The 19,668-nt window shown below is 52.8% G+C and overlaps 1 protein-coding gene across 4 annotated transcripts in view; it reads left to right on the plus strand.

Annotated features, from left to right (window-relative positions):
* The first annotated feature begins 3,028 nt into the window (after positions 1 to 3,028).
* DLG3 (discs large MAGUK scaffold protein 3) overlaps positions 3,029 to 19,668 on the plus strand; it is a 174,369-nt gene continuing 157,729 nt past the window's right edge. For all 4 annotated transcript variants that reach the window (XM_074962798.1, XM_074962799.1, XM_074962800.1 and 1 more), the window contains exons 1-2: positions 3,029 to 3,408; positions 6,486 to 6,617. In XM_074962798.1, the coding sequence (XP_074818899.1) occupies positions 3,393 to 3,408; positions 6,486 to 6,617 (148 nt within the window). In that variant the 5' untranslated portion in view covers positions 3,029 to 3,392. The remainder of the gene's footprint in view (positions 3,409 to 6,485; positions 6,618 to 19,668) is intronic.

The following is a 19,668-nucleotide window of genomic DNA, read 5'->3' on the forward strand; positions in this document are numbered from 1 at the left end:
TGTCCTTTCCCTTTGGTTCTTGAGGCCAGCAACCCAAAATCACCCAAAGTCCCAAAAGTCTCTGTCCCTGGTCAGGGCAGCCCCAGAGTTCAAAAGTTTACCTGCAGAGTTTTACCTCCCAACCTGGGTGGAGATTGGAGGGTGGGTGGGTTACAGGGCACCTTATGTGGTCCAAAGCTGATGGCCCCACCTCTCCATGGGGCTCCACTCTACCAGCCACCCATAGGCTGCTCTAGGCATCCAACAAACTGCTCTGCTCCACCAGCCACTCTGCTCACCATCCCGCAAACTGCTCCACCATATATCTTCAGGCTCCCCCACTACTTAACACAACACTCAGTGATTTCAGCTCTTAGTCAGTTTAGCTCTTTTGTGATTTCAGCTTGTAGTAGGGGAGCCTCAGTGCTGGTCCACCATTGGCCCAAAGTGAATTCAGCTCAGCAGCCTGTAATTAGACTCAATGGAATCAAAATTAGCTCTGATATTCCACAGTGGAGAGAGGAGGAAGTGCAATTAGCATATAAGGCCCTCACCCAGGGGCCCACACTACCAAGTATTAATACCTATCCCCAGCCTCTTTCAATTCAGAGTTTTGGACCCATGTCCCTTGCCTAGCGAGTGCTACTTAGTTGATGGCGAGTCCCTCCATCATAACAAAAGGTCAAGTACAGTTCCACTGTCCTTGATTCCCATAATCAGGGTAATAATTTATTCTTCCTGCCCCAATAACAGAGACACTGGGGATCCCACAGCAGCCAAAGTGACCATTTGGGCAGCTATGGCCTCATTCTAGGTGGGGTGGGTGTGCCTATGCAAATGAGATCGGCCCCTGAAGTTCTTTTCCGCAACTTGCCACACCTCACCACCAGATGTCAGGGTGGAGTTCGTCCTGACTCTGCTTACATCAGCATGCGGAGTTGGGGCTGGAGCTGGGCCTTGGGCCTCTGCCTGAATCAACTGGCCTCTGGGAAGTGTGAGCACAAGGAGGGAAAGGAGGATTCCCCTGACAGCAAAATTTCTAGGGCCCCTGTCGAACTGCCCCCTTGCTCCAGGCATGGGAAGCTGTGTGACCTAGTAATACCCGAGCTCCAGAGAAAATAGGTCTGAATTTAGCAGTGTGCAGAGGTACTGAGTGTGCACCTCAGAAGCTGAAGTTGTGAATGGGCTGGGCCCCAGAACACTTTCCAACCTGTGCAGGCAACTTTCCAGTTCGTCTGGGTTCCTGCTGTACTCCCTGTAAAATGCTCTGTCTGCACTGGGGAGGGTGTACAGGCCTAGGAGCTGGCTTTCATCCATCTCTTCTTGAGTGTATGAAGTTCTGATACCTTCTGTTTTCTATGTACTGCACCTTTCAATGTCTAAGCACCCTCTCTCTGGAGGAGGGTTGAGCAACCATCTTGTTCTCAGTTGCTGCAGCTTGGTACAGAGGAGAGGTGAACACTGTGAGGGACAGTGAGCAGAGGCAATAGTTGGGAGGGGGGGGAACACACCTCCTTCCTAGATCCATTCTGGGCTCTCCTTCCTGCACCCCTAGGGCCACTGCCCAGGTCTGCCCTAAGAACCAGCATGCTTAGGAACCCCTGGCAGCTGCCTTGCTCTGCTGTACTCGAAGCTGCAGCTCTCGAATCCATTCCAGTCCAACTGCTGCCTTCCCCATAGCAGTGGGGTCCTGCTATCTCAGCAGCCTAGCTTATGGAGTCTTATTGTCCCAGACTGCAGCCCTGCACTTTGGCAGCCCGCTCTCCCTGTGTCTCATGCTGGGCCACAGGCCTCCAGCTAAGAGTTGTGCTGATGGCACCCTTGAGTCTCCATCCCTGGCTTCCTGCTGTGCTACCTTTTGAGTTCTCTCCCTCTCTCTCCTGTCTGCCTCTCCCTCTCCATCCCCTTGAACTGAGTGTTAACCAGGCTGGATGTGGGAAATCATCACACTGTCCATCTTCCCCTCTCAGTTCTGCCCATAGGTGCTGGAACTAGGGGTGCTGGGGGTTGGCCACATACCCTGGCTTGAAGTGGTTTCCATCATGTGCAGGGTTTACAGTTTGGTTCAATGGCTCTCAGCACCCACACTGCACACATTGTTCCAGCACCCCAGTTCTGCCCTCCCTTTCACCCCTCGATCCTGACCTTCAGCCCTGGACTCCTCTGCCTAGAGCTCTGCCAGTCCCCTCAGGCCTGACCCATGACCCCCTTGTTATCCCAGCCGTGGGCTTCCCCTAGCTCTGCTAACGGCCCTCAACGCGCACACACACACCCTCCCTTACCCTTAATTCCCAGGCCAGCTTGCACTAGTTGGGGTGAGGTCCAATTATGTGCCGTGGTTTTGGTGAAGTCCTGTTAGGGCAGAGGCCCCCAACCTGTGGGGCGCACTCCCCAGGAGGGCACAGAGGAATGTTAGGGGGGGAGCAGCTGGGGCCTGGGCCAGCCCCCACAGGGGGACGGGGTGGGAGTGCCACCCCGCTCTGCTCCTGGCCTTGTCCCCAGCTCTTACCCCTGTCTGTGTCCCTCCCCTCGCAGAGCTGCAGCCCCACTCCCAGCCCTGGCTTGCGGGGCGGGGCATGGACAGGGGTAATGGGGGGGCACGAGGTAAAAAGTTCGGGGACCACAGCATGCGGGTGACCAGGGGGCAAGTGTGAAAAATTGGGACCCTTTTTTTCTGGGGGAGGGAGTTACAGGTGCCTGTGTATGCGACGCCCCTAATATTGGGGTGCCTGGTTCCCTAAGTCCCATGCCTGGCTGGACTGAGCCCCACCCCACTGGCTGCAGGGCCTGGCTTCCCTCTCCTCTGGCAGCGCCGGGGTTAATGCCCGGCCCAGCCCAGCACCCACTTTAGGGCAAGCCCTGAAGGGCTGAGAGAGGCCGGCCGGGCTGGGCCGTGCGGGGCCAGGCCTGGGGGGCAGCGCCCAGCAGTGGCTGCAGGCCCCCCTTCCCCGCAGGCCAGGGCCCCCAGGCAGCCAGGCAGGCCAGCCCTCGCTCCATGGCTGGGCCCGCCCCTGAGCCCAGCCCAGCCCCCTCCACTCCGCTCCACACACAGCCCGGGGCGACAGCAGGGAGCCTCGGCTCACCACTGCCCTGGCAGGCAGCCTTGGCCTGTGCCCGGCCTGAGGGGCTCAGCCGGGGCTGCCCGGGGCACGGTCCCAGCACTGGCCAGGCTGGGGGGTAGCCGGGGAGAGAGGGCCAGGTCCCAGGCAGCAGGAGCCTTTGTGGCTGGAGCTGGGGAAGGAGGCAGCCAAGTCCTTGTATCGCTTTCCTGTGGCAGGGCCAGGCCCGGGGGTCCCAGCCGCTAGCCCCCTCCAGGGACCGGCCCGTGGGGCTGACATGAGGGCAGGCTCCTGGGGCCACAAGCACTGGAGGAAACCGCTGCAAAGGGACCCGCAGCCCTGCCCAGAGGAGAGATGATCAGTAGGCAAGGTAAGGACTGGAGGCCCGAGCCCTGGCCAGCCCACTGGGGCGAGGGCAGGAGACACCTGGCCCTGGGGGTGGCGAGGGGGGCGTAGAGCTGCCAACAGCCCAGAGCTGCCTTGGCAAGACCCCAGACCCAGAGAGAAGGAGCTGTGATTAGACACCTGGCTTCGGCTTTGAGACTTCAGAGCCAGGCGCAAGTAAAGCCGGTTTCCCAGCTCCCCCGGGCTGGGCAGAGCTGGCTCCTTGTCCCCAGGACCCAAGAGCCGTGCGGGGGCCCAGCGACACTTGTGAGTGAGGATGGGCTCTGGCTGCCGAGCGGCTCTGCCCGGTGCTAACCCCATTGGGCTCCCAGAGCGTGGGCGAGTTCGGGTCACTGGCAGGTAGGAAACCAGAGGAGCTGCCCTGACTGGGGCTGGCGTAGCTGAGCCCTGCCCTGGGGTGCTCTGCCCTGGGGTGCTCTGCAATTCCTCCTGCACCAGTTGCAAGAGCCACCACCCCCCCCTCCTCCTCCTCCTGGCCCCGCAGTTCCTAGCTCCGCCCCAGCACCAGCGCGGGCGCAAAAGCACCCTGGCTGCCCTGAGCCCCTGCGTGGGGCTAGCGCCCAGGGGCCCGCCGGGCTGCCAGGCCGCGCCTGGCCGGAAAAGGCCCAGAGGCTGCCCTAGGCGTGTCAGCCAGGGCACCTGGGCCGGGCAGCCGTGGCGAGGCGCAGGCTGCAGTGGCCCACCATGCTTGCACAGCCTCAGCGCGAGCGAGGCCCAGAGACCCTGGGCACGGACTGGGCCACGGGCGCTGGCCCTGGCAGGGTCCTGCTGGTCTCAGGGTGCTGAGGGCCTGAGCAGGCAGCTGTGCCTGGGGGTCAGCAGTGTGCTCACCCCCCTGTGCTGTGCCCCTGCTGCAGGCGGGAGCTCAGGCCTTTAGCCCTTCAATAGCGGGCGGGAGGCACCAGGGCCCTGGGCTCAGGCTCTTCCCGGTCACTACTTCATCCACCAGGCCTCATGGGGCTGTCGTGTGAATGTTTCCCTGGAGTCGTTTTGTCTGCCGTCTAAGGGGGAACACCCTCTTCCTCCTCCACTCTGGGGACACGGCCCTCCCCTCCTCCTGGGCTGGTGTGGTGAGAGCCCCCCCCCGGCTTCAGGCTGCGTTCGTTTTTGATTGTACGTGACCGCATGGGAGCGAGGTCAAAGTGGGACCCAGTTGTCACGGAAGAAGGCGATTCTGGGGCAGTTGCAGAGGTTCTGTTTTGTGGGATGCATCCCTCCCCACCAGCACCCACGTGGTGCCCGTTTGCCTGTGCAGGGTTCAGTGCACTCTATCTGTCACGCCCAGACAGTACCGGAGCCCCTTTCTGTGCAGCCTCGCAGGGGAGGGATGTGACTCGGAGTCCCCTGGGCTCATGCGCTTTCCACAGCCAAAGCAGCGTGAGTTTTGGTTCTCTGTCCACTTAGGGGGCAGCCAGCCTCGTCACACTGGCCCTCGCTGGCGTTAGTCTCAGCGGCCAGGCCAGGGAGTGAACAGGCTACAAAGACTGACCCTCGGGCCGGGAAGGGTGAGCTGGGCAGAGTGTGTGCCCGGGCTGAACTGGTTCTGTAGGCAGAGGGGTTTTAGGTTCCAGGGCTGGCAGGAGCCTGGAATCCCTTGCAAACCCAATAAATCCAGCTGGCGTCCCAGGAGATCTCAGCCTCTCACCGGCTCTGGGAGGGGAAGGACTGTTTGCATTAAGGCTTATTCATGCTTCACCGCTTCCTCTTTCCCTTCTGGGGCCTGCAATACACCAGTGTAGGAAGGTGACACAGACAAAACCACCTTCCTTTTCCCGCCAACAGGAGAATGGGGGTGGGGGTGTTTCTGTCTCCCCCCGGGACCGCATCCCTGCAGAAATCCCCAGGCGCACAGAATGGGAGCAGGGACCCCAGGTGCCCCGAGTCTAGGCTCTCAGGGACACAGATCCCCTTGTTCTGTGCTCTGTCCCCTGCTGTGAGCACTGGATGCCTCAGGACTAGCAAGGCAGATCAACCCTTTTGCATGAGTTCCTAGGTCCAGAGATGTGCCCCGACCTCCCCCCCCACCTCCTCCCCCACACAGAAGTCCTTTGTTTTTCCTGCTGCCTCCAAACAAAGGGAAACATTTGCTGACAGGGATGGGACCAGCCCAAGGTCTGTGTGAAACCTTCTTGCTTGTGTGAGATCCGTCGCCCTGCTAGGACAAGGGGCTGCTGCGGAACTACAGGAGCTGGCCTGCGTCGGGCTATAGAGCGGGGCTGATGGCGCAAGGAGCTCGTCCAGAGAAACATTCAGCTCTCCAGATGGAAATGGATCAGGCCCCTGCTATCCCTGCCCTTGGCTCCCCCATGGCCACCTCTGCCTATGTGCCTCAATCCCGTCAGGCAGCTCAGAGCAGGCTCGGCCTCTGTCTGCCAAAGACCCGCTTGGGGAGCAGGGGGATGTCCAAACCCAGCCCCGCTGAGAGCCAGCCATGGCTTGGGGGGAGCCAGCCCGCAACACCCATTGTGCATAACTGCCCTAGCTTGTGGCTGCTCTCCCCTGCCAGTGAGTGGCCTCACATGGAGACTGAGTCCCAGGATGCAATGCAGCCAGACACATTTCCCCCCCCCACTCCTGTGGAGACGTGGGGTCCCAGCATGCAGTGCAGCTAGGGGCACCCCCAGGATTGCCCTGTCGGCCTTAGGGCCAGATGCTGAGGGTTGGGGTTGCAGTGTAATTCCGGTGTGTTTGGGGTAGGTGGGTACAGTCTGTCCAGTCTCTTACCTTCGGGCTCAAAGGAATCAGACCCACAGAACCACAGGTTCCATAATTTGTGCCTGGCTTCAGCAGCGACCCTTCGTCTTTCACTGCCTGGTAAATCAGCGGTGCAGGGTCTGGACCACTGTCCGTGGTGTGCCTGAGGGGTCCCTGATGGCAGGGATTGAATCTGCTGGGTGGCAGACCCCTTCCTGGTGTGGGTACGGAGAAGGGCCGGGGGGCAGTGATGTGTGGTGACGTGCTATTCTGTATTGTTGTGGGTGATGCGATGTGTTACATGATGGTCTGATGAAATCTGAGGGCTCTCCTGTGCTGTCTCCCCAGACACTCAACGGGCCGTGGCGATTCTGACCAGGTACCAAACCACTCTGAGGGCTCCAGAGGAGCAGCAGTTGAAGGCCTCTATTGGAAAGGTCTCGCACATCTTCCGAAGTGACCTCTTTCAGGCCCTGCTGGGTAAGCGCCTTCCACCTAGTGAGCTGACTGCTGGCTTCGCACTGAACAGCCACTCGGTGGCTGACACACATGCGTAACCTGCCCCTCTCAGGGTGAGGATGTTGGGGACCCGGGCTCTGATCTCCTAGTGTCTGCGGCAGGAGCCCAGCTCCTCGGGGGAGTGAGTTCTAAGGAACTTTCTGCAGCTCATGTGTCAAGGCTTTTCTACACTCTGTCTGGGGCCTGGGGCCTGGGAAGAGCCCTGGAACCGCCCTTTGTCTGCAGGAGTCAGAGACCTGAGCTCAGTACCCTCCTAATGTGGCTGTACAGTGGCACAGAACGATTCCATTCAAGCATGTGAACGAGCTCAAAGCTTCAGTACAGCTGGAGCTGTTAAGTGGCTTAACCTGTGAGACAGTAACTGTAATAGTGAAAGGCAAAGCGGGTCATGCATAGGTCCTGTAGACTACGATCCCCAGAATGCTCCTCTCACTGACTGGTCTTAACCTTCTAATTGATGCCTCGGTCTTTCTTTTTCACTGCCGATTTGTAGGGCAATGTGGATTTTTTCACCCCAGGATGCCCAGGGCATTGCATGTTAAGGGGGCCTTGAAGTTTTATAAAGCACTCCTTGCAGTGTTCAAACATGATGGTGTTTATGGCCCATCAGCTATGGATCATGTGATGGAGTTTTATGCACCTTTCCCTCCCGGCCCTGACACACAAAGCCTGCTTGTGTTGGCATCGCTTCTCTCTATTCCTATTATCATCCCTTGGGGAGAAGTAGGTTTTTCTCCACTTGCTTCCTATTGAAGATAATATTTCACAGGGTTGGGAAAGCAGCTCCCAATGCAGCCCTGACTTTCAGGAACTCCGAACCTGGAGTATTTGCAAGGAATTCGATGTGTTGAGGGAAAAGAACTATACGCAAGAAATGGCTATAATAGGCAGCCCCATCTTGCTGGTCAGAGGACTCAGAATGCCTTCCCCTTCCTTGGATTTCAGCGCGGCACCCCCCTGGCATTACATCAGCGCAGCTGGAGTCTTATTAGAAACTAGACAAATACAATGAGAGAAACTCCCACCAATATCCTGTTGAATTTTTACACACACCGACTTCCTACTTTCATGCCCCTTTCCTGTTCACTTCCAATGAATTTTCTAGCAAACAAATTAATGGCCAGGACTGTTCCTGCAAATTTTGAAGCAAATTTTAAATGATTACTACAGATTATTCACACAAACTAAATTCTGAGCTCATGACTGGCAGAAACCCGATTTTAACAGTAACCCTTGGGGTGCACAAACCCTACCATGTGACTTATGTGTCCAATGAACATTAACACAACTCCAATTCTGAATGCTCCAATAAGCCAGAGACCAAAAGGTATCTGCAGGAATTCGTCTGCTAATAAGCTAGAATAATAAATATGTGTGTGAGAACCACCGTCTGTTTGTGGGCATCTAACTTAAATTAACTTGGCCTCTCTCTAAGGTACTTGTATGGCCCCTATCACCCTAGTACCTGAGCTCCTCGTGATCTTTAATGCATGTCTGAGTGGAATGGAAGGAGTGTTATCCTCACCATGTGATGAGACTATATCATCTGTTTTTTCCCTGAAATACAGAAAAGAAATATTTGTTGAACACGTCTGCCAATTATTATTGATAATTTTACTATTTCTATCTAGAAATAGACCAACACCATTGTCAGATTCTTTTTGTTCATAATACATTTTTAAAAATTCTGAGTGTCCTTAACTGTGCTGGCCATAGATTTCTCCTTGTGTCCCTTTTGCTTTCCTTATCAATTTTCTTCCATTCCTGACACATGTCATTTATATTCATTACTATCAATTTCCCCCTTCTTTCATTTGTTAGCATTTTTTTTTATAGCTGCATGCACTTCCCCTCCAAACCAGGTCTTTTTTTGAACCAGTACAGCCTTCTGCTTGATTGTGGGATTGTGGCTTTTGAGGTATCTAGTAAGGTGTCCTTAAATTATTTCCAATTATCTTTCATATTTTTCTGAACAAATTCTTCCTCACGGCCAATTTGGCTCATAATTATTTTCAGCTTTGTGAAACTGGACCTTTAAACTGTCAAGTGTATATCTTACTCGTCTAAATTTTAGTCTGCTTGCACATTATAAATGTGATCAAGTCATGATCACTTGTACCCAAGCTACCATTAATTTTAGTTCTGTATGGAGCCAGCAGCGGGAACAACAAATATATAATAATTTTGTGGATTACATAAAAAATGAGGCCATTTAAAAATGTAACACCTTGGTGAAGGATTTTTTTAGAAAACAGAAATAATTTGACATCTCGAACCCAGAGGCTGCTCTGCTTTGTGTCGTACCAGATCAGGATAAATTCTGGGCAGGAACTAGTTATGATTGGCTCTTAAGATACAAAAATATAAAGACAATACCAGGGAACAATTTACAGCAGAAATAATCTTCAGTGAGACACAGGAGCTCCCTATCTGAACTCTTCCCCTTGGATTCCACCTGCCCGATGCCTAGAGACTCCAGACCTCAAGGGAAATGTGCAGCAATTCCAAAGTGTCTTCAGAGGTCTCTTAAAGGGATGTCTGATTCCCCAGTCCCTTGGAAAGAGAAGAAATGCCCCTACTCTGCTGTTCCCCCAGACCTCAGAGATGTGTCTCAGGCTTGTATGAAATCTTCTGAGTAAACTGTGGTACAAGTGAGAGCTCAAAAGCATCCGGTTAGCTCTGACCAGGTGGTGAGAGCCTGGAGCATCCATCTATCCATTCTCATGAAAACCTGTCATGGTAATTAATGCCAACCAGTTCTCTTTCAGGCATTTCTGAGATTCACCTCACCATATTACTTAGGCAGTTCGCATCTTTATCACACATAGCTGCACCCAGAACCTGTTTCCCACACAGCAATCCAACAGAGGGTCTTCTCCTTAGTCTCTCCTCTCCTGCCCCACTAACTCCTTGCATTCTGCCCCTCTTTCCTTTTCTGCCAGGTTCCAGGAGCTCTGTCTTCCCTCCCTGAGAGACAGGAGCTATGAATGATTGTCCTGGGAACAATGACAGAGCTGTTCCATGGCTTTGGAGAGGAATGCAGAGCCCTCCTCCTCCTCAGCAAAGGGAGGGGAGCAGAACATGCTGCAGCAGGTCAGGGGGCACCGTGGTGTCAGCAGGAGGTGTAAAGATAAACTGGTTGGTGGTGTTTTGTTCGCGCAGGAGTGGCGTTCAGCTATATTCCTGTGTAGTCTGGCTCAAAACAGGCTAATCTGGGGGAGAGGCTGAGAGTCCAGCAGGGAGGCCCTGGCGAATTAGCTGGAATTTCCATATCAAATACATTTGAAATCCACAATGTTTGTTCACGAGCCAGGTTTCCAGAGTCCTCTCTGAGGGTCTAGCTGGTTTGGAATAAAACTAAATCCAGTGATGGGTCAGTGAGTCCCTGTGAGCAGGAGTGGAGCTCCTACAGTCGACAGACAAACCATATGACACGCAGGTGTATGTGTGCAGACGCTGCTACTCAATACGTTGCCCAGGGCAGCTTCGCTGTGTACCTTCTCCTCCACTCCATGTATTCGTTTTATCCACCAGCCGTTCTCTCATCACATGCATAAATTATAGGCTCTTTCAGTCTGGGACTGTCGTCCTACTACAGGTGTGAACAGCGCCTTGAAAATTGGGGTCCTGAGCCCCAGCCAGGGCACCTAGGGGCTAGCACAGTAGAAAGTCTAAATACAAAGTGACTCGGCGAGGGTTCGTGATAACATTAACCTGTGAAAATGGGGCTCAGGCTGTAGCAGCCTGGGTGGAATCCGGCTTTATTGACCGTGGTGGTGGCAGCAGACAGTGGGGCTGTGTACTCTGGGAGAGACGAGGCAGTTTCAGTCCCAGTCGACTTTCCGTCTCTCTGGTCACTTTCCCGTTGGGGTGGTGTTTCTCCAGCTTGGAACCCAACGTGTGCGTAAATCCGTGGGGTTGGCAGTGAGCTATCCCAAACGAGGAGTGGCATTATTCTTTGTTTGGTTAGTGCCCAGGCAGCTTGGCAGCCCCACTTGGCTGGGCTCTGCGCAGCCTCACAGAAGGGCACCTGCCCTGGCTCAGACAGTGCTGGGCTGAGGAGGAGCTCTGTCACTTTGCATGCTTTCAGGAATGTGGTGGCTGCTTTCTTTAGGCCTCGTGTGTGCCCTGTGGGGGACCCAAAAGCATGTGTCTGTCCTCAGAACTGGGGCACTCGCACTCCTGCAGGACCTGGGTGGCACCTGCCTTCCTCTGCTAGTGCATCCCAGCGAACAGGCCTTCTGCTCAGGGATTGTGTGGGTCGCTACCGGGCTAGGAGGGGGTTGCTTGCTTTGGGGAGCGACTGGTGGGGGCTGAGTTGTGTCTGGCTCTGTGCCGGGAACAGCCCGTGCTTGGCTGAGTGTCACTGTGGGAGAGGGCGGTTATTTCCGGACAGAGTGCTGCTCAGGAACGCATGAGCCCTGAGCTCAGGCACAAAAGAAATGGCTTGGCCACGAGCAGGGAAAACAGGATTTGCTGCCTCTTGCCTCCTGGCCTTTTTCTTAATGTGTTTGAGGCCTTTGCCTGCTGGTGAGCCAAGTTTGTGATTTGTAGTGAAACTGCCCAGGGAACAGTTCAGGCACTCAGGGACCTAGGGGACCATGGGAACAGCCACAAATAATGAGATTTTGGCCCCTGCTTCAGGAGTCTCATGATGATTCAAAAACTGCAGCCTGTATGTGATTTTGTGTGGGGAGGAAGGGGCTGCCCCACAGTACCATGTAGCATAGGGGGAGGTGTACTAAACTGCTATCCCAGAGACCATACATTCCCGACCTAGCTCTTCTCCTAGCTGCTGTTCGTAGTGCTGCGACATTCACAATCCTTAGTATGAGGCAGGGTCTCGGTCCTGGGGGGATAACTATTATTCACCAGTTTTACAAAGAAGGTAGTTGTACTTGCACATGGTCACTTTAGGCAGAACTGGGAACAGAAATCAGGTTTCTAACGTACCCGGTGCCACCTTGCCATATAGCCTCACAGAAGGATCGTGCTAAATTAGGTGCTTGTGTACTCTACGCTACAAGAGTGGCTCTGTGTCACTCTCTAGACTGTTGTGGTTTATGACTCTGTTAATGCTTGCAACCCAAGCACTGGGACCCTCCGAGCTCGCAGGGTCCTAGAGCCCACAGTCCAGCCTGAGCCCAAACATCTACACTGCAGTTAAACAGCCCCTTAGCCTGAGCCTCGCGAGCCTGAGTCCGATGGCACGGGCCAGCCACCGGTATCTAATTGCAGTCTAGATGTACCCTTAGAGAGCTGCTTTAGCTCATCAGCAGAAGCTCATGCTTTTACGTCCAGAGATCCCAGGTTCAGTCCCTGCAGACAATCCAAAGAAAGGCTTGGTCACATTTGGCTGTGATGTTTGTAACCTTAGTCCACAATTTGCTCCCAGAGCCAGGAAGAAGAACCAAGAATGCTAGTGCTCAGTTTCACAGTGCTGTCTCACAAATACTTGTGTAACCCACTGGCATGTGCATGCTGGCTCCCTGTTTGGACTGACTTGCATAGAGGATAGCAGTTTCTTAGGCCCGGTCTACACTAGGAGCTTAGGTTGGTATAAGGATGTTGCTCAGGGATGTGAAAAATCCAGCCCTCTGAGCACCACAGTTAAACTGACCTAACCCCAGTGTAGACAGCGCTAGGTCGACAGAAGAATTCTCCTGTCAACCTGGCTGCCTACACCAAAGAGAGAATCCCTCCTGTCAGCGTAGGCACCGTCTTTGCTGAAATTCAACAGCCTTCGCAGTGGGGCAGCATTGTAAGTGCAGAGCTATTGGTGAAGCAGAAAAGGTCTGTACTTTCCACCTGCAAACAAATACCTCTGTGTACCAAAGTTAGAATAAGGGCCCTAGAGATATTGTGGGAGTATTTTACTCTGCACAAGATTGTATATAGAAGTGAAACTGGATGTGCCAATTGTTTTCTTGTTGCCTTTCTATTAGCCGTGTGTAGCTAAGGGAGAGCTGTCCCTCTAGGAACAGGCTGTGGCAGGCTGGGTATGTTTGAGACTCAGGGGGGCCTGTGGGAAACATTGCTTGTGTGTCTGAGCTCCAGAAAGGTAAGAACTTGATTGAATAACCTCATCTTTCCAAACAGCCGCTTCATTCCTGGAGGTGCAGCATCGGTGCTCCTGGGGGACTGGCAGCCTCAGAGCATTGCTAATGTGCTAGGGTGTCTTTCACCTGTTTATCACAGGTTTGAATTTTGCCCGGCTCAGCAGGGATTAAAAGTCGTTCCCAGGCAATGGCTGGTGGGTGGACCCGAGAGGAAATTAGTTTGGTCCCTGTTCCAGTTCCCATGTCACAAGCTGGCTACCGGCCTTTGCATTCGACTGTAAGCTGCAGGGGGCAGGGCGGGTTTCTGATGTGTGTTTGTGCAGCGTCTCCCACAACAGAGCCCTGATATCAGCTGGGGCCTCTGGCAAGAGCTTCTGTAGCAGAGACCACAGTGCCTTACTCACTTCCATCTGGCCGAGCCAGCAGCACTGTACTTGTTTCACACACAGAGAACAGGGGAGTGCAAAAATTAGAAGACAGCCCCAAAAGCCCAGTCTCGTCTACTAAAAGTCTCATTCTGTTTGGTCCCATCTCATGATGTTTGAATGTTTGGGGCTAGTGATCCGGCCACTCAGCCTCCTGCCAGTGGCTGCGTGAGCAGCCTGATTCCAGGCCTCTCTTGGGAATTGCCCTCTCCGATGTTCACAGCAGAGGCTGTGCAGGAAGCAGCCCCTGACAGCTCCTTCGCGGGCTGGTTGCTGAGATGCAGCCTGCAAGCCCACAGGACACATGCGGTCACTGAGATTCCAGTGTTGGTGGAGCAGTTAGTGCTGGAGGATTTGCTGGGCTTCCTGGAAGCCTGATCACTTCATTACTGCAGGCCCTACCCCAGTTGTGGCAATCTGCAGATTCCCCTTCCACACCTGGCGCACTGACCCTGCTTCCTGCTGTGTGCCCTCTGCTCCCCTTGTATGTCCCGTGTGCTGCACGTGATCCCTATGAAATCATCGGAAACCAGCCAGAGCCACCACATGCTGCCCTGCATCATTGCAGATGCTGCTGAGGATTAGTGCCTTATGTAGCCCTTGTCTTCCTCTCCAGCAAGACCACTGCTGTGGATTTGCTGGTGTCCTGTCTCCTCGGAAACCGACACCAGCTCCTGCTACTGCTGTAAGCACTGACGAATGGGAGGATGAGTCTCTCCCAGGATAACCTGACCTCTGCTGGGCTGTGAGACGGTCTGGCTTGGGTAGTGGGGGGGTGTGCTGGATACAGCAACCTCTCAGCAACGGGCACAGTACAAAGAGTACGCCAGAGGGCACACCCGCAGAGCGTGGTGTTCATGGAACAGAAGCCTCTGTGTGTGTCTCAGTATCTGAGCCTCTGCAGGATTCTTGCTTGAAAACCAGCTTGTCTGATCAGGAGTTTTTCAGTGATCCTTATGGAGTACTGGGTGGCCTCCTTGCAGTCCGTTGCTGCTAGGCACCGTTTGCAGATACAAACCTGCCTTGGAGGGACACTGCCCTGTGGTGTCACAGGGCAAGAGGTGTTGGGGGGGCTGGTCCTGGGCTCCTCCTTCCTTCCTCAGGCTGCTTCCATTGTCACCCAGGCTCCTTTCCCCCCTGCCCCTCCCTTTGCCTGACTTTTCTCTCTCGCATGAGCACATCCAACATACGTCCACACCATCAATCCAGGTGTATTCAAAGTGTGGGCAGGATCATAGAAGTGTCGGGCTGGAAGGCACCTGGAGAAGTCATCTAGTCCAGCCCCTGTGCTGAGGCAGGACCATGTAAACCTGGACTAGCCCGGACAGGTGTGTGTCCAACCTGGTCTTACAAACCTCCAATGATGGGAATCCCACGACCTGCCTGGGAAGCCTGTTCCCGGGCTTAACTGTCCTTCTAGTTAGAAAGATTTTAACCTAAATTTCCCTTGCTGCAGATTAAGCCCATTACTTCTTGTCCTGTCTTCAGTGGATGTGGAGAACAGTTGATCACCCTCCTCTTTCTAACAGCCCTTCACATACTGGAAGGCTGTGATCGGGTCCCTCCCAGTCTGCTTCTCTCAAGACGAATCATGCCCCGTTTTATTAGCCTTTCCTCCCCTTTGATCATTTTTGTTGCTTTATTCTGGACTCTCTCAATTTTGTCCACATCTTTCCTATAGTGTGACGCCCAGAATTGGACACAGCACTCCAGCTGAGGCCTCACCAGTGATGAGTAGAGTGGGACAATTCCCTCCCAGGTCTTCCATACGAAACTCCTGTTAATACACCCCAGAATGATAATCAGCCTCTTTCGTAACTGCATCACACTGTTGACTCCTATTCTATTTGTGACCCACTATAACCCCCAGATCCTTTTCTGCGCTACTACCACATAGCAGGTTATTCCCCATTTTGAAGCTGTGCATTTGATATTTCCTTCCTAAGTGAAGTATTTTGGACTTGTCTTTATTGAATTTCATCTTGTTGAATTCAGACCATTTCTCCAATTTGTTAAATTCATTTTGAATTCTAATCGTAAGAACGTAAGAACGGCCACACTGGGTCAGACCAAAGTCCATCTAGCCCAGTATCCTGTCTTCCGACAGTGGCCAGTGCTTTGACTCTCTCCGGGAACTGATGGGCAGAATCCCCTGGGAGCATAACATGAGGGGGAAAGGAGTCCAGGAGAGCTGGCTGTATTTTAAAGAATCCTTATTGAGGTTGCAGGAACAAACCATCCCAATGTGTAGAAGGAATAGTAAATATGGCAGGCGACCAGCTTGGTTTAACAGTGAAATCCTTGCTGATCTTAAACACAAAAAAGAAGCTTACAAGAAGTGGAAGATTGGACAAATGACCAGGGAGGAGTGTAAAAATATTGCTCAGGCATGCAGGAGTGAAATCAGGAAGGCCAGATCACACTTGGAGTTGCAGCTAGCAAAAGATGTTAAGAGTAACAAGAAGGGTTTCTTCAGGTATGTTAGCAACAAGAAGAAAGCCAAGGAAAGTGTGGGTCCCTTACTGAATGAGGGAGGCAACCTAGTGACAGAAGATGTGGAAAAAGCTAATGTACTCAGTGCTTTTTTTGCCTCTGTCTTCACGAACAAGGTCAGCTCCCAGACTGCTGCACTGGGCAGCACAGCATGGGGAGGAGGTGACCAGCCCTCTGTGGAGAAAGAAGTGGTTCAGAGCAATTTAGAAAAGCTAGACGAGCACAAGTCCCTGGGGCCGGATGCATCCGAGAGTACTAAAGGAGTTGGCGGATGTGATTGCAGAGCCATTGGCCATTATCTTTGAAAACTCATGGTGATCGGGGGAGGTCCTGGAAGACTGGGAAAAGGCTAATGTAGTGCCCATCTTTAAAAAAGGGAAGAAGGAGGATCCGGGGAACTACAGGCCAGTCAGCCTCACCTCAGTCCCTGGAAAAATCATGGAGCATGTCCTCAAGGAATCAATTCTGAAGCACTTAGAGGAGAAGAAAGTGATCAGGAGCAGTCAGCATGGATTCACCAAGGGCAAGTCATGCCTGACTAATCTAATTGCCTTCTATGACGAGATAACTGGCTCTGTGGATGGGGGGAAAGCAGTGGACGTGTTATTCCTTGACTTTAGCAAAGCTTTTGACACGGTCTCCCACAGTATTCTTGCCAGCAAGTTAAAGAAGTATGGGCTGGATGAATGGACTATAAGGTGGATAGAAAGCTGGCTAGATCATCGGGCTCAATGGGTAGCGATCAATGGCTCCATGTCTAGTTGGCACCCGGTATCAAGTGGAGTGCCCCCAGGGTTGGTCCTGGGGCTGGTTTTGTTCAATATCTTCATTAATGATCTGGAGGATGGTGTGGATTGCACCCTTAGCAAGTTTGCAGATGAGACTAAACTGGGAGGAGAGGTAGATACGCTGGAGGGTAGGGATAGGATACAGAGGGCCCTAGACAAATTAGAGGATTGGGCCAAAAGAAATCTGATGAGGTTCAACATGGACAAATGCAGAGTCCTGCACTTAGGACGGAAGAATCCCATGCACCGCTACAGACTAGGGACCGAATGGCTCAGCAGCAGTTCTGCAGAAAAGGGCCTAGGGGTTACAGTGGGATATGAGTCATCAGTGTGCCCTTGTTGCCAAGAAGGCTAACGGCATTTTGGGCTGTATAAGTAGGGGCATTGCCAGCAGATCGAGGAACATGATCGTTCCCCTCTATTCGACATCGGTGAGGCCTTATCTGGAGTACTGTGTCCAGTTTTGGGCCCCACACTACAAGAAGGCTGTGGAAAAATTGGAAAGAGTCTAGCGGAGGGCAACAAAAATGATTGGCAGCTGGAGCACATGACTTATGAGGAGAGGCTGAGGGAACTGGGATTGTTTAGTCTGCAGAAGAGAAGAATGAGGGGGGATTTGATAGCTGCTTTCAACTACCTGAAAGGGGGTTCCAAAGAGGATGAATCTAGACTGTTCTCAGTGGTAGCAGGTGACAGAATGAGGAGCAATGGTCTCAAGTTGCAGTGGTGGAGGTTTAGGTTGGATGTTTGGAAAAACTTTTTCACTAGGAGGGTGGTGAAGCACTGGAATGGGTTACCTAGGGAGGTGGTGGAATCTCCTTCCTTAGAGGGTTTCAAGGTCAGGCTTGACAAAGCCCTGTCTGGGATGATTTAGTTGGGGACTGGTCCTGCTTTGAGCAGGGGGTTGGACTAGATGACCTCCTGAGGTCCCTTCCAACCCTGATATTCTATGATTCTATGATTCCTTAAGTACCCAAGGATGAATTTCATCAGCTCCTGCTCACTTGAATACATCCAACTTATCTAACTATTCTTTAACTTGTTCTTTCCCTACTTTGGCTTGCGTTCCTTCCCCCTTGTTGTTAATATTAATTGTGTTGAGTATCTGGTCACCATTAACCTTTTTAATGAAGACTGAATCAAAATAGGATTAAACACCTTAGCCTCCTTGATGTCATCAGATATCCTTCCTCACTAAATAGAGGACCTACACTTTCCTTCATTTTTCTCTTGCTCCGATGCATTTAATGCACTCTTATTGCTTTTATGTCCCTTGTTAGGTGTGACTCATTTTTTGCTTTAGCCTTTCTGATTTTGTCCCTGCAGGCTTGTGCTATTTTTTTTTTACTCCTCCCTAGCAATTTGTCCATGTTTCCAGTTTTTGTAGGATTCCTTTTAATTTTCAGATCATTAAAGAACTCCTGATGGAGCCTTACTAGTCTTCCCATCTTTCCTTTGCATTGGGGTGGTTTGCAGTTGTGCCTTTAATATTGTCTACTTGAGAAACTGCCAGTTCTCCTGAACTCCTTTTCCCTTAAGTTTTCTTCTCATGGGAGCTTACCTACCAGTTCTTGGAGTCTGTTAAAGGATTAGCTGACCTAGCTTTATTCGAGCTACCACGGGTAACAATAGCCGTGAAGGTGTGGTAGCATGGTCCAGTGACCCACACACATTCACAGAGTCCTCAGTGGGCTTGTACGTGCGTGGCTAGCTTGCACCAACACCTGCACTGCCACGAGCTCACTACCACTGCGGCTTGTGCCGGCGAGACTAAAGCTCATGCAGATATACCTATCTGTGGAGACAACACACCTTAATCCACAGTGCAGATGCCCCACAGACTGAAGGTGAGGACAAGGAAGTGTGGGCTGGGCAGTGAAAGCGAGCGAGGGGCAGAGAGTGGTGGAGCGAATACGATAGCGAATACAGGTATGGAACGAATGAGGGTGAGTCAGTCTGTGGTGGGGAAGGAGAGGGGGTGAGTGACCAGCAAGTGGGATTAGCAAGGGCCCAGTGAGGGCGGTGAGGCTTGGCTCATAGGTTTCAAACTCAAGTCATTTGTGCTACGCCCAGGGAAGAAGCTGGAGGGAGCTTCGGTCTTAGGGCATCAGGCGCCAGAGAAGGGCCAGCCTGGGAGACTTGGCTGATGTGGGGCTGAGAGGAAACCACATCCTCTGTTAGAATGTGCCCTGGACATTTCACTCCCTGAAAACGGGCCTGTGGCTGAAAGGAGCTGTTGTGTCTTCTGTGAAGGCTGGAAAATCTAAGCGGGGGGAGCAGAGACAGAGCTGCTGCAGGCATTCCCTGCACAAATCCACCCGAGGCAGCACCCCGACGAGCAGGCAGCCACATAATGGATAAAGCCTTCCCCTTTCACGCTCCGGGGCTGGAGTCCTGTTGGAAATACCCATGACCTGTCACGGCAGCAAACTGGCTGGGGCGGCGAGGCAGCCAAAGGTCCTGTGCTAAGAGCAGGAGCTGATCCAGCTCTCTGCCACTCCTCCAGGGAAGGCTGCCACCCAGAAAATTAACTCCTTTTTGACCCCTATCCCATCCCCTTCCAACTCATGCAGCAAACCTCCTGCCACTGAGAGTCCCTGCAGTACCCCAAGGGGAGCAGGGCATGGGCGTGCCATGCTGAAAGGGATCTGTGTATCGCCCCCAAATGTTCACATGCCAGGGGGAGGGGATAGTGCACCCCAGCCTGGGGCTGGGGCATCAGTGTCCGTTTCCCTAGGGATGAGAGCATCTGCTGTACAGTGTCACTTTCTTAGGAGGCTGGTGACCTTATGCTGCTGATCCAAGGATTCCAAAGCCCTTCACAGGCTCATGGAAGAATGCTTCTCTGACCACAGCCACCGCTGGGGTGGAACACGCCAGAGGGTAACAGCTTTCCAAAATGGCCTGCTATGATAATGAACGTAGCATCAGTGCTACAGGCAAGAATCCCCAGTTTCAAAGTGCTGCACCTGCGTAATCTGAGGGGATGGGAAAGATGTCTATTCTGAGCAAGTCTCGCATCATGTAATTAAAAACTGGATGCTTTCTGGGGCATGGATTGTCATTTTCTATATGTTTGTACAGCATCTGGCATGCTGGGCACTCAGCCTCTTGGCCTCTAGACACTACCATAGTATAACTGTTAAATAATAATATTCACATGACCGATCTACCCCAGGGAGAAAGATTAGGGCCAAATTCTGATCTCTATTATCCCACGTAAATCCCTAGTGACTCTTAGTAACTT

The sequence above is a fragment of the Natator depressus genome, chromosome 9 (genome assembly GCF_965152275.1).
Source record: "Natator depressus isolate rNatDep1 chromosome 9, rNatDep2.hap1, whole genome shotgun sequence".
Classification (NCBI taxonomy): Eukaryota; Metazoa; Chordata; order Testudines; family Cheloniidae; genus Natator; species Natator depressus.